This window comes from Lutjanus erythropterus, chromosome 3 (assembly GCF_056507025.1).
Source record: "Lutjanus erythropterus isolate fLutEry1 chromosome 3, fLutEry1.hap2, whole genome shotgun sequence".
Lineage (NCBI taxonomy): Eukaryota > Metazoa > Chordata > Actinopteri > Lutjaniformes > Lutjanidae > Lutjanus > Lutjanus erythropterus.
In genome coordinates this window covers 3,137,452-3,151,070 of record NC_139319.1, presented here as the reverse complement: position 1 = coordinate 3,151,070, position 13,619 = coordinate 3,137,452, and the positions used below count along the sequence as shown (strand labels likewise).

The window sequence follows — 13,619 nt, the reverse complement described above, 5'->3', positions numbered from 1 at the left end:
GCTAACTAGTATTTTTATAAACACAGAGAGGGTACTCTCTCATTGAGAATTATACAGCAGTCAGGATTAATTTATGCAACATCAAAAACAAGTACACTAATTGTTAATTGTTCAATAACATATAGATGTAATTTTAGTGTCCACATATGTTTGACTATGCAACAAGTTGTTTGTGTTTGTATTTACGTCCCCTAAGCTGAGCTGTTTATTCATTGTAACCTTTATTTTGAAAGAAAGATTCTTTACTTCCGTTGGAGTACTGATTAACTCTCACTAACTTGATGGAGCCGAGTGGAGATGTAGTAATAAGGAATGAAATATGATTTCCCATGAAGATGCAGAGACGGGACTGCGCATGCGTGCTCTGCCTCCGTCTGCGCTGTGAAGACAACAGGTGAAAACAGACAACCTGCTGAGAACAGGGGGACCAGACCAACTGTGAAAGGTTACCTGCCCCTCATCTTTTAAAGGGCTACTACAAAATTATTGTCGTCTGTAGCTCTGGAGGAAAAAAAAACAAACAAACAAACAAAAAAAACCCCTGATGATATCATAGTGATGTCATCAGTGTCAGCCCAACTTGTTGAATGGAGACGACAAATTTAATATTATTATTATTTTTAAAGACTTATAAACTGAGGACATGGACACTGAAAGAAGATTTTGCAGAGGTCTTAAGGAAGAGACAGTTGATATAAAAATGGACGACATGACAGCTCCTGAAAAGTGAAGCCCAAATTGCCTCCTGATGGCTGGCTGCAGTACAGGTCATAAACCCCGCCCCCTCCATGTCAGCAGATGAGACATGGGCCGAAAAAATCATAACTACTGCACAGACTCTGCCTTCAAATTACATCACAAGTATAAGATGGTAGCGTTTGTGTCTGAGATGTTTTAATATTTAATTTTTGTACAGTTGGAGGACGTGGAGATGCATCGTCCGTCTTTATACGTCTATGAAAGTGAAACTACAAAGTTGCATTTTGAGAAGGATCCAGTGTTTAAACAGCTTCATCCTTTACAAACAGGGACTAAAAGTCAGGATGTCTCGTCCTCTGGTGTCTCCGATTTTCCAGATGCAGAAGTAACCTTTTAATATTCTATTCTCTAACAAGACCACACCATATGTTCAGTATAAAACATGTTTTTTTGGTTTAGTGACGGGGTTTGCAGAAGATGGGAAGAAGGTCATGTGTGGAGGGAGAGGGATGAAGGGATCATAATGAAGGATGAAGGAGTCAAGAGGAAGTCAAGAAGAAGTATGAAGGGGTTTGAAGGATGAAGGGGTCGAGGTGAGGGATGAAAGGGGTTTGGTTGGTTCGTCAACGAGCTGCAGGGCATTGAATCTGAGGGGTGAGACTTTGTTGAATACTTGATTCTGATTGATCAATTACAGGATTTTGAGAATGTTATAAATAACAAACTGCTTTGCGTCGGGGTCCTGCATCATCCTGTGGGATCTCTTTCACAATAATGACCTGATGACCGTACATTATCCCTTAAATCCATTCACACATTAGTATTATTAACTCCAGCTTCTGGGCTCAGAGAGGCTTCAGTGTTTCCCCTGACAGACGGAAGAATATTCATTTTCAAAGAAATACGTTTTGTCAGTAAGCAGGTGGAGGATATTAACAACGGGGCTGTTAAATCATGACATTGTTTAGTTTGGCGCTCGGCTGCTGCTGCTGGATTATTTCAACACCCGATCCTGAGCTCAGTGTTTGTCTCAGAACTTTAAGAGACTCATAAAGTTTATTATGAATCTGGTTTCACTCGTGTGTTTGGATTCAGACCAGCAGACTGGAGGTTTTGATGGTTTACAGATATTTATGTGACGTGAACTCTGTGTCATCTTTATCTTTTTCAGCAGCTCACACGTGTTCACTGTTTCCTCCAAGATTTTCTCATTCTCAGGTTTGAAAAGTCCAAAACTGATGATCTTTTTTTTTTTTTTACGTTTATCAACTCTGCAAAAAAAGTGATCCACATCTGTTCAGTGGATGGATCCAAAGGTCCAAAGTGAAGTTACCTTCCTCATATCTGAGGACAGATTCAATCAAACACCTTTTGAAGTCTGGTCAGGTTAGTGCTCTGGTTTACTCATTCTTTGATCAGATAGTTCCTGATTTAAATATTATTTTACCTATTTAAGACTATTTTATTTTGGAATTCTTGTACTAGTCTTGTTCAGAATGATTATATTTTAGATTTGAGAAATATTGTTTGTATATTTCTCAAAATAAGTTAAAACAAAATACTCAATTCTGTTTGGTCAGTTTGGGCATTCAGGCCATAACTGATCATTCTGATTATAGGTGGAGCAATAAAATCATTTTTAAATAAATAAAATCAGTTTAAAATTAATATTTTGTATCAAATTACTTTTAAAAAAAGTCAGCCATGTAATAAGAGGGATGATGTGCAGAAAGCAGGTCATTATTGTGAAATAAATCCCTTCAGGGAGTCTCTGTTGGGTTTATTTCGTAGTTCCCCGCTCACCATACATCATCTCTTTCTTGTACTTTCTTTTCTCTTTGTGTCTCATCTTCTCTCAATATCTTTATTTATGTCTCTTGCATTTCTATATTGTATATTGGTACTTTTTTTTATATATTATTACTATATATTATATATTTATTTTCTTCACTTCTTACATTCGTGTCTTTGTTCAGCGGCACTCAGGGTGGAAGGCAAAAGAATAATTTCACTGTACAAGGAAGCTTGTTTTTAACTGTGCACATGACAATAAATACTTTGAACTTGGACTTTGAATAGGTTAATGAAAATATTAAAAAAAACAGTGAAACAGTGAAATAATTGACAAAGTTAGAGGCCCTTATATCTTCTCTAATGTCAGATTTCACACCACATAAATATATGTAAGCTTATTTTTAAAATGTGTATTTGTCAACTACCCATACTTTTACTTTGAAAGGTTTGAATGCAGGACTTTAACTTGTAACAGAGTATTTCTACACTGTATTAATAGTACTTTTCCAGAACATGTATATCTGCTACAGAATCAACTTGAAATAGAAAAGTGTTCTTAATGATAAATAACAGACAGCAGATATAGGTGAAAATAAACGGATTTTATTAGCTTCATTTCTTTTTTTTGGTCTTTTCTGGGGGTTTTTTTTCTCCTTTTTCTCAGTTGGTCCGAGTTGGAGTGTGTCGTACCTCGAAATCCAACACTCGCTTTGTTCTCACATACACACTGGACATCATTCACATTCAGAACATCACATACGAAACAGAAGGAATAAATAAAAACATATGTACAGGTCAGACGCCGCACGTTGATCCCTGATGGTGAAGATCAAACTTCTCGTTGAAGAGAGAGGATGTTGTTTGTTTGAGAGTCCTGGGACAGCAGCGTCTTCTCGCTCTGGATCTTGAACCTGAGGCGTTCGTGGAGGCGTTGTTGTCATGTTTAGAAGCACTTGCGGTGGACGATGCTGGGGCCGGCCTCGTCGTACTCCTGCTTGCTGATCCACATCTGCTGGAAGGTTGAGAGGGAGGCCAGGATGGAGCCGCCGATCCAGACGGAGTATTTACGCTCAGGAGGGGCGATGATCTGCAGAAGAGACAGAAATCAGGTTGGTTTGATAACATGTATAATGATTATATTATAACAGGACGGGTGATGATATCACTGAGGCAGTGAGGCTGTTTACACCTGTATTAACGTGTCTTTGGTGGTCTGATCACAAGTTGACCGTTTTAAGAACAGGTATGAATGCACCCAACACATTTTGAGGATGCACTGAGATCTGATTGGTCAGACCACAACTGAAGGTGGTCTTGTTCGCAGATGACCACTAGAGCTGCAACGTTTAATCCAATAATCGACCATTAAATCGATTATTAAATTAATCGTCAACTATTTTGTGCATAGAATTTTGTTAACTGTTTGTAATCATCACACACTGTCCAGTTTGAGTCGTGTAGGGCGATGTTGATGTAGCTGAGTGTTTGTCGTACCTTGATCTTCATGGTGCTGGGAGCCAGAGCGGTGATCTCCTTCTGCATGCGGTCAGCGATACCCGGGTACATGGTGGTGCCACCGGACAGCACGTTGTTGGCGTACAGGTCCTTACGGATGTCAATGTCGCACTTCATGATGCTGTTGTAGGCGGTCTCATGGATACCAGCAGACTCCATACCTGTTCAGGTGCACGGCAGAGAGACTCAGAAAAGCTACTACTGATAATGCTGAGATTTGTTATTATATTGTGATCAGTGCAAAATTCTGTCCACATTCTAAACTTTTAACTTCTTGCAACTTCTCTGCACAAAATAAAATAAGATACAGCTCATACACACCGATGAAGGAGGGCTGGAACAGGGTCTCGGGGCAGCGGAAACGCTCGTTGCCGATGGTGATGACCTGACCGTCGGGCAGCTCGTAGCTCTTCTCCAGGGAGGAGGAGGAGGCGGCGGTGGCCATCTCGTTCTCAAAGTCCAGAGCCACGTAGCAAAGCTTCTCCTTGATGTCACGCACGATCTCACGCTCAGCTGGAAACAGAGAGTAAAGATCAGACTTTGTGCATAATCTGTCCTAAAACAGTAGAAATACACATTAAATTCAATTGGAGACTACTGTAACCGCTGAAGTATCAAGACTTTATTCTTCTGTAAACTTAACAGAAGGAGAAGGGACGAATAGCATGCGCCTGGCTGGGTCTTAAAATGCAACTGTAGCTCTGTGTTTTGTGTTGATGTTAAGTGTTTACCAGTTGTGACGAAGGAGTAGCCACGCTCGGTGAGGATCTTCATGAGGTAGTCGGTCAGATCGCGACCAGCCAGGTCCAGACGCATGATGGCGTGGGGCAGGGCGTAGCCCTCATAGATGGGCACGTTGTGGGTCACACCATCACCAGAGTCCAGCACAATACCTGAGAGTAGAAACACAGGACTTAAAACTAAGCTTAAAAGGCAGGAAGTACCAGCAAAGGGTCGAAACACATCAGTACTCAACTTCTTCCTCAGTACTTTATTTATTATTACAGTGCAATATTTGCTCTGCAAACCTACCATTTATAAAGTTGGTTTTATTCACAGAAACTATTGGGTCTTTAAATAATATTATAAAGAGTACAGTCGAGACCTGCTCTATATGAAAAGATAACTTCTGCTGTGATTTGGTGCTATGAAAATAAAATGAACTTTTTCCACTTAGAGAAAACAAACTGGCTCCTATAGTTAGTTATGACTGCCAATAATCTATCAGTGAATTTTTTTTGATGATCATTTAGTTTTTCCAGAACCGAAGAGATGTCTTCAAATGTCTTCTTTTGTTAGATCAACAGTCCAAAACACAAAGGTCTTCAGTCATGTGATATTTGTGACAGTTAAACTAATTTATAGAAACTGTTACTTTTAGTTTTGTATCCATATTCTCAGGAAATAATTGCTCTGTAGTTAACTAATAATTTTAGTAATCAAATAAGAGTATAATATTGATTGTCAATTATTCATTTTCACCATTTGCATGATAAAAACAGCAATATATATTACTTTTCTCAGTTTCATATCACTATGAAATGATTCTGAGGGGGATTTTGTCTGCATGCATTTTTAAAAAGAATATGTTTGACTTAAGTAACTAGAATTTGTCATTATTTCTGACATTTTACAGAGCAAATTATTATTTTAAAAAACATCCATAATCTGAGGGACAACGTGATGTATGTAATATTATATGGTAGTTTTGATATATATTAGGATAATGTGCATTTTCTGTAAATTTAGATGACAGTTTGTAACTAACCCAATGAAATGTCTATTTATGGCTAATGCAGGTAATTAAACAACAGAATAATACAACCAAATATCTTAAAGGAATAGATGCATCTTTTTAAATGCAAAATCTCCCTAAATGAACGCAGAAAATAATCTTTAGTTGCATCTGTATATCTGCGTATTGATAAAGAAGTTACAGTCCAATGTTCAGATCATCTTGGAACCTCGTATGTGTGTAACTGCAGACTCACCGGTGGTACGGCCGGAGGCGTAGAGGGACAGCACGGCCTGGATGGCCACGTACATGGCGGGGACATTGAAGGTCTCAAACATGATCTGGGTCATCTTCTCCCTGTTGGCCTTGGGGTTGAGCGGGGCCTCCGTCAGCAGGGTGGGGTGCTCCTCGGGGGCCACGCGCAGCTCGTTGTAGAAGGTGTGGTGCCAGATCTTCTCCATGTCGTCCCAGTTGGTGATGATGCCGTGCTCGATGGGGTACTTCAGGGTCAGGATGCCCCTCTTGCTCTGGGCCTCGTCACCCACGTAGGAGTCCTTCTGACCCATACCGACCATCACACCCTGAGGAGGAGGAGGAGGAGGAGGAGGAGGAAACACAGGTGAGAAGATATGCATTTTACAGTCCATCAGAATTAAAGACGCTGGACATCACAACTCCAGATGCAAAACTTTAACTCCACTTATTAAAATGTGACGAAAACTAATAAATGAACACTGCTAATCCATCCTTACACTCTAAAACAAGTTGCACCTGCTGGACCTTACACATACATTTTTATTAGGGTATTACTGTTTATCATCTCTGACATTCTGCATTTTTATAATAACAATGATAATAATAACTTTATTCATATTTATATAAAACTACTCAAACCATTTACCAGCTATCTGAGTAAGAAACTGTGGGAAAAAAATACATATAGTTGGTAATTTAAAAGCAGCCAAAAGCTGTGGAGGTCGAGGGTCAGATCCCGTGTGTGTCTGATCAGGTAAGGGATGGGAACAGAGAGGGGACAAGAGCTCCTGTGTACCTGGTGACGTGGGCGGCCGACGATGGAGGGGAACACGGCCCTGGGGGCATCGTCTCCGGCGAAGCCAGCCTTCACCAGGCCAGAGCCGTTGTCGCACACGAGGGCGGTGGTCTCATCGTCGTCACACATGTCTGCGGATTCTGGAAGAGGAAAGTCAGAGATGGTGAGAAAAGGTAAACTTGGCTGACCTGGAGTTTTGACATCTAATTTAAAAAATGCTGCTACTGTGGTTTAGTTTAGTCTTCAGCTGCCTTCAGGTGCTGTCTGAAATGCCATAATTACCACTTGAATGCACACAAAGTGGTGAACCACTATTTCCTCCAAGACCTGTGTGACATTTCTGTTCAAAGACCTGAATTGCGTAATTCATCACCATGGCCCTACAATCATATCAATATGTTAATAAGTGTACTGTGACTGCAGTTTTTCAGGCATCAGCCTCCAAATCATCTTTTTTAGCTGTTAATTTTATTATTTGTGACCAAAAACAAGTAATGTGTTTACAGCTGCTAAAACTATCACCACATTTTAAAAATAACCTCATTTTGACTCAATTTGATTTGCTTTGGCTACTGTTTAAACTGCAGACAGACATTTCTGTTGTTCTGTCTTTGAATTTTTTTTAAATATAATTATTACATTGTCTCATTATATTGTATTTTATTATATTTTTTATTTCAGTAGTGGAGTATGATGATCATTTTTTTTCCCTATACAACACACTGCTCTTTTTAATCCACTCTTCTTAAATACCGTCTCTGAGCCCTGCAGTGCCTGGATCCTGTGTATCATTAAACCACAGGGTAGTTAATCAGCTAAATACAGTTTACTCAGCCTGTAATGACATGTAGTCATTAAGGCAAACAGAAACACTATTAACTCTCAATTAGTGTAATGATGCCTTCAAGAACTCCTCATAAAATCTGAACTTTAAGCAGCTATCGACAATCCAATCAATTTTTGTGAGAAAACATTCATATTCATATTTTTTATTAATAATATACATTTGAATTTTAGAAGCCATGCATGGATGTTGTTTGTCACTATAGTGAATAGTGCTAAGCTAACATATAATGACAAAAACAACCTCATTCTTGCAATGTATGCCAGGCTCTGTGCCCTTCCTAGGACGTGTCAGATGTCACACATTTGTAACTACATATAATTATTTTATATATGAATAGTTTTTATTTACAAATGTAAATTTCCCATTATTATTTTATCCTTCAAAACTATCAAGTACACAAATAAATGTTATGGTTACATTTTTTAAATTTTCAACTATGCTTTTTTTTTTTTTTTTTTTTTATTGTACATTCTTGTTTTAGTCTCTCTATCTTTCATGTCCTTGGTCTTTTTATTTTATTTCAACACACACCATTTTATTGCAGGCTACTTTCCATTTACATTGTTCAAGACTTCTGTTATGATAAGTGGAAAACAGAAGCATATTTTGATTGACGAGAAGTTTGGGAGAAAAGATTCTGCAGAGTGATTCATGTGTTATTGTGCTCAAAATGATGCAAGGGTAGTTAAAAGCCAGTTTAGGCTATTTAGAATTACGGTTGTCAAAAGTATAAATACTTTGATACTTTTTCAATTCTAAGTTTAAAATAATATGATACTAACAGAGTAAAAACTACCTAACCTATTAAAAATGATCTAAGTGCCCATCAAGACCTCAGTTCAATTGAGTCTTTTTAGTCTTTATTGACCTGCCTGAAATTTGGTTTGCAGCAAAATGACACAGTGTACAGGCTGATTTTTTGTTTGTTTGTTTGTTTGTTTGTTTGTTTGTTTTTAGAATAATATCCCTATTATGTTTTAAAAAATTCAGTTGCAATTTTTCCAGATTCTTGTGTCATTATCTTACACATTCAGTATTTCCGACAAGTCCTGAATGCAGCAGTTCTGGCTCCCTGACAGGAAGTTTCCCGCTGCCTGTCAAAACAAAAGCCGCTGTTCCTCACCGCTGACGGTGAACAGAAGCAGGCTGCGGTTCACTGCCAGCAGCTCCCATCAGTTAAACACTCAGTTCGCCCGGATTATTCTCCATCTGCTTCGCTCACTTAAACTAACAAACTCCATTAACTCCGGCTAATCCCAACTCTCTCCTTTCCTCCATCCATCCATCCATCCATCCGCCCAACCCATCCCGGTGCCCCGCTCCTCCAAGCCGCTTACCTCTGCTTGTCTCCGGCTGTCAGGGAGGAAGGTTTAACCGCTACTGGTTCCAGCTGAGGGGGTGACGGGCAGCGACCACCGGGGTCCGTATATATACCTTCTCCTCCATACCACCCGGACAGTTTTTTTCCTTCTCCCCAGACAGCCGTCAGGAATGTCCGAGTATCCGACAAGAATCCAACCGGCCCCGCGGCCATATTTGGTCGCGCGGGAGGCCGGCCACATGCATGGACACAGAGGCTCGCGCGCCTGGCGGACCATATATGGAAAGGAAGCCCCCGCGAGGCTGCCGCGGAGCGCTCGAGCCCGTGTATGGAGCGAGACCAGGGCGACCGTTACTACTACTACCACACACACACACACACACAGTCCACAGAAAGTACACACGCCCATTCAAAACTTTAAAGCGTGTTTTTAATTTTTAAAATATTTTATCGAGGTCAGACACGAAAGGCTGACTTTTTTTTTTAAAAAAAAAGGTTTTATTTGGCAAAGTGTCTCTAGTTTGTGTTTTGTATCTTGCTGGTTTTTAGTTCAGTTTATTTTGATGTCGAGACGGAACATAAATCAAACCCAACTTTAAAAATGTCATGGGTGACACAATTAAGTCTTATTTTCATAGTTGATGGCTACTGTACAGTAAATCATCAGCAATAAAATCACATAATATTTAACATAAAAATTAAAATATCATATTATTACTGCCTCACAGTTGTATGCATCCTCTTTACAGTCAGTGGTCAGACTCATATGAACTGAAAGAATTAAATAAGACTGAAGGAATTAAATAAAAGCTTGTTGTTTTTTGTCTTTTTGGCAAAATGGAAGTTTTCACTATATTGATGTGTGATACCACTGCATAATTTCCAGTGATGAACATGCTGTCTTCACTTAGAGACTAATTGTAAAGAGGAGGACAGATGACTGACAGAAAGCTGAACATTATGATGTCACAGTGAAGTTGACCTTTGACCTTTTGGATATAAAATATCATCACCTCATTTTAACCTATTAGATATTTGTGTGTAAATTTTGTCATATTTATCACATTAATTCTTGAGTCGTGGCCAAAAATGTGTTGTGGACTCATTCAAAACTTAGAAACTTTAAGGTAAGCATAAAACCCTGAAAGAGGTGTAAATGACATGCCATTGGAGCTGAAGTTCAAAATATTAAAGGAAAAGGAGACGTATGACAGGGAAGTGACTGTTTAAACAGAATTACTGAGAAAAAGTGGCACTTCAGAAGGAAAAGGTGTTCTTATCTTGAGCAGAAAAGTTTAAAAAAAATTGTCTCGATTTCAGGAGGATTTTTGTTGAGCACCCTGAGATTTCTTCAGGTTTGTGTAGACGTTGTGATTCTCATCTGGGAGCTCGAACAACAACATCCACACAACAGCTGAGTGACGTTCACGCCTCGTTTTCTAAAACAAGAGGGTCAGGACCTCCAGCCATCAGACAGCTGCAGCCGGAGGACCGAGACAGGATCCCTCTGGGAGACAAAAACTGAGCCAACAGACCTCACTGTGTTTATCCAACTGTTAACTGAGCTCCACTGAGGTGTCGGGATTCAAAGAGCTGCGGGTCAGAGATGTTTTAAATGGAAGATGACCTGAAACTGTGGCAGGAGACGGTAAGTCATCGATCCAAAGGGGAAAGATGAAGCAAAATGGCTTCGCTTTTACTGACATGACGACATTATTCAGAAAAAAGCATCCTAATCTTCAACACAATCAACATGTTGTTTCTGACTTTTGACCCTTTAAAGGGATAGTTCACGCAAAAATGAAAATTCTCTCCTCACCCTCATGCTGATTGAAGGTTGGGTTTAGTTTTTTAGTCCACAAAACACTGCTGGAGTTTCACAGGAAGACGGTGCCGCAGAAACTTCCGAACAATGGAAGTGAACGGTGACCAGTTTTCAAATGTAAAAATTAAAAAGAATAAAAACATAAAATGCCTCCATACTGCTCATCTGGTGTGATCCAAGTCTCCTAAAGCTCCAACATGCTAAGCTGACTAAAAAATGTTATGTTTTAGTCTGAATCTTCGCTGTAGATCTTGAACTTGGAGCCACGTTCACATGCACACAGTCTGAACTGGGTGTGTGTTGTGACGGTGTGCAAACGGCATGTTGGGACTTCAGGAGACATGGATTACTCTTGATGAGCAGTATAAAGGCATATATATGTTTTTTTTTTAATTGTTTGGGAGACTCTGCAACACTGTTTTCCTGTGAAACTGAAGCAGTGTTTTGTGGTCTAAAAAACTAAACCCAACCTTCACTCAACATGAGGGTGAGTAGAGAATTTTCATTTTGGGGTGAACTATCCCTTTAACATGACCGACTACTCTCTGTAGTCCACTTTGGGAACTACTAGTTGATCGTAATGCACCCAAAGTAATAGTTATAGGTTTAGATGGTGATACATGGTAACGTGGGAGGCAGAGGGAAGCTCGCAGGCAGTGCATCCTGGTACATGTAGGCACTGCCGACACAGCTGCACCAAGCAGGAGAACAGTTTTCTCAGTCTGTACAGCAGCACTGAGGAATTTACTGCTTCAACTGACTATATTTACCACCAACACTGACTGGACATTCACATGAAAAGTGCTGAATTTTCTCTTTAACACCAGAACAGCCAAGGAGGTCATTTTGACTGTTTTCAAATTTATGTGTGCAATAACTTGGTTGAATTAAAAAAAAAAAAAAAAAAAAAAAAAAAAGCAACGCTGCTGGTATTTGACTTCTCCGAAAAATGTCTGTATTTTCATTTAAAATGTTTTTCTATATAAATCACACAAAAGGCAAAGAAAATGTGATCATTTTAACCTGTTTCAGCCACAGGCGGTCATTCTGACCAAACAGAAATGACTGCTGTTACACTGTTGCTTTATGCACAGTTGGAGATGCATTTTGGTTGCTTAGCAACTATCATCGTCTGTCAATAAAACTTCAAAAGTGGTCTTGATTTCCAATTTGAAAAATTAAAATACAAATAATTGATCAGACTCAATTGAAATAAAATAGGGGAGACCAGGGACGGTTCTAACACTTTTGTCTCAGCACCTATAACCTATAACATCTCAAATTTGAAACTTTACTACTTTACTTATTACAAATATCAAAGTTTCCAACTTCTTTTAGTTTTGTTTTTGTACCCGTTTCCAGCCCTTTTTCCATTGTTTTTATCATGGTTCTAGGTGGAAATTTATTATTAATGTTAAAAAAAAAAAAGCATGTTTATAATCTTAAATAAAATAATTCAAATAAATTGAACAGGGTCTCACTCTGAGTAACTGCGATGACCAAGGCTGCACATAGTGACAACCTGAAATGGTAATATTGTTCACACACTCACCTCACTACTAAATGGTTAATTTTATTTGCAAAACTGATTTACAATCTCTTCAGTCTTATACTGTTTAAATGGAGAGCACATATTTTCTCACTGAAGGGTTGGAACAAGCAATTTTCTTCTATATTAATCATTTTTGTCTGTTTGTTTGAGTCATGTTTCATTTTGTTAGGTCAGCTAACACCTTGGTTTGTTGCTGTTATTTTGAGTATAGTTCTATTTTGTTGACCTCTTTTTTATAGGCCTTGATATCAAGTTCTTGTTTCATATTGTTTTGCATTTTTTAGGTCAATAAAAACCCTATTTTTTCCAACAAGCTCCCGTTCTCCTCGTTGCCTCACTGCCTGGTCCCTGGCAGTAATTCTAGATTAATCTAAAATTTTAATCGGATCACTGATGGTTATTATCCCACAGAAAAATACAGCAGTCAATATATGCAATCTTTGCTTGATGTGATGGCATGATTACTGATAAATATATGAATAAATTTGACAAAATGTACATTTTTAACAAGATAAAATAGGAGAATAAATGTATCAATCTGTTAGTCTGGTATTTATCATGAAGGATTACAGAGGTTGGAGGTCAAAGGTCAAAATGATCACTTAAGGCTGTTCTAGTAGTAGTAAAAATTCTGGCACTTCTAGAATTAATTAAATGATTTGAATACTTCTGATATTTGTGGACTTGAGCAGACCCTGCGTGGTGCTTTCTGATGAGCGTTCTGATCCAAACAGCTGTCCTGTTTGGATCAGAACGATGCTTTTCTAACTTTTAAAGCTTTAGCTCTCCAGATGAAAGCAGAACAGTTATGTAGCGCCGATGTCCCTAATCTAACCTACTTTCACTATTTTTAGGTGAGCCGGACCCTGAAAGCCATCTGCAGCCGCTGTAGCTGTGAAAGTGGATCATCGCGGAGGATCTCTGTCAGGGTGGCACTCAGTCAGGCAGCCAAGAAGAAGTCCAGATCTATTTATAACCAACATCTGCCCCTCGTCACCAAACAGGAGGAAGTCCTGACTAATGCGGGCCGGCTTCTGAAGCCTGCAGGCTCAGGTTTCCGTCACCTTCCAGGTCTGACGGCTCTGATAACAGACGGTAAGAAGCCACACAGGGCAGAAAGTAAACAGAATTTAAACCTGCAGACTTACATTTTGTCACTGTAGTTTTAAAATATTGCAAAAACATCACTAGATGTCAGTAAAATGGCAACAGAACCCACTGAACTAAAATCCTTGTGTGGCTTTAAACAACTTGACGTATGTTTTTGTAAAAATAATACT

General features: G+C 39.1%; 1 protein-coding gene across 1 annotated transcript; it reads right to left on the bottom strand.

The window, feature by feature from the left end:
• Positions 1–3,076: 3,076 nt before the first annotated feature.
• Positions 3,077–9,138, bottom strand: acta1a (actin alpha 1, skeletal muscle a). Its single transcript, XM_084714682.1, has 7 exons — positions 8,979–9,138; positions 6,795–6,934; positions 6,000–6,324; positions 4,740–4,901; positions 4,330–4,521; positions 3,988–4,169; positions 3,077–3,580 (listed from the first exon to the last, which is right to left on the bottom strand). The coding sequence occupies exons 2-7, from the start codon at positions 6,921–6,923 to the stop codon at positions 3,437–3,439; spliced, it is 1,134 nt and encodes a 377-aa protein (XP_084570808.1). The 5' UTR covers positions 6,924–6,934; positions 8,979–9,138; the 3' UTR covers positions 3,077–3,436.
• Between the last annotated feature and the right edge of the window lie 4,481 nt (positions 9,139–13,619).

Coding starts and splice junctions, on each gene's coding strand:
- acta1a (XM_084714682.1), bottom strand. CDS start 6,923: ATGTGTGACGACGATGAGACCACCGCCCTCGTGTGCGACAACGGCTCT. Junction 4,902..5,999: donor CGCCTCCGGCCGTACCACCG/GTGAGTCTGCAG, acceptor TTCTACTCTCAG/GTATTGTGCTGGACTCTGGT. Junction 4,170..4,329: donor GTTCCAGCCCTCCTTCATCG/GTGTGTATGAGC, acceptor GCACCTGAACAG/GTATGGAGTCTGCTGGTATC.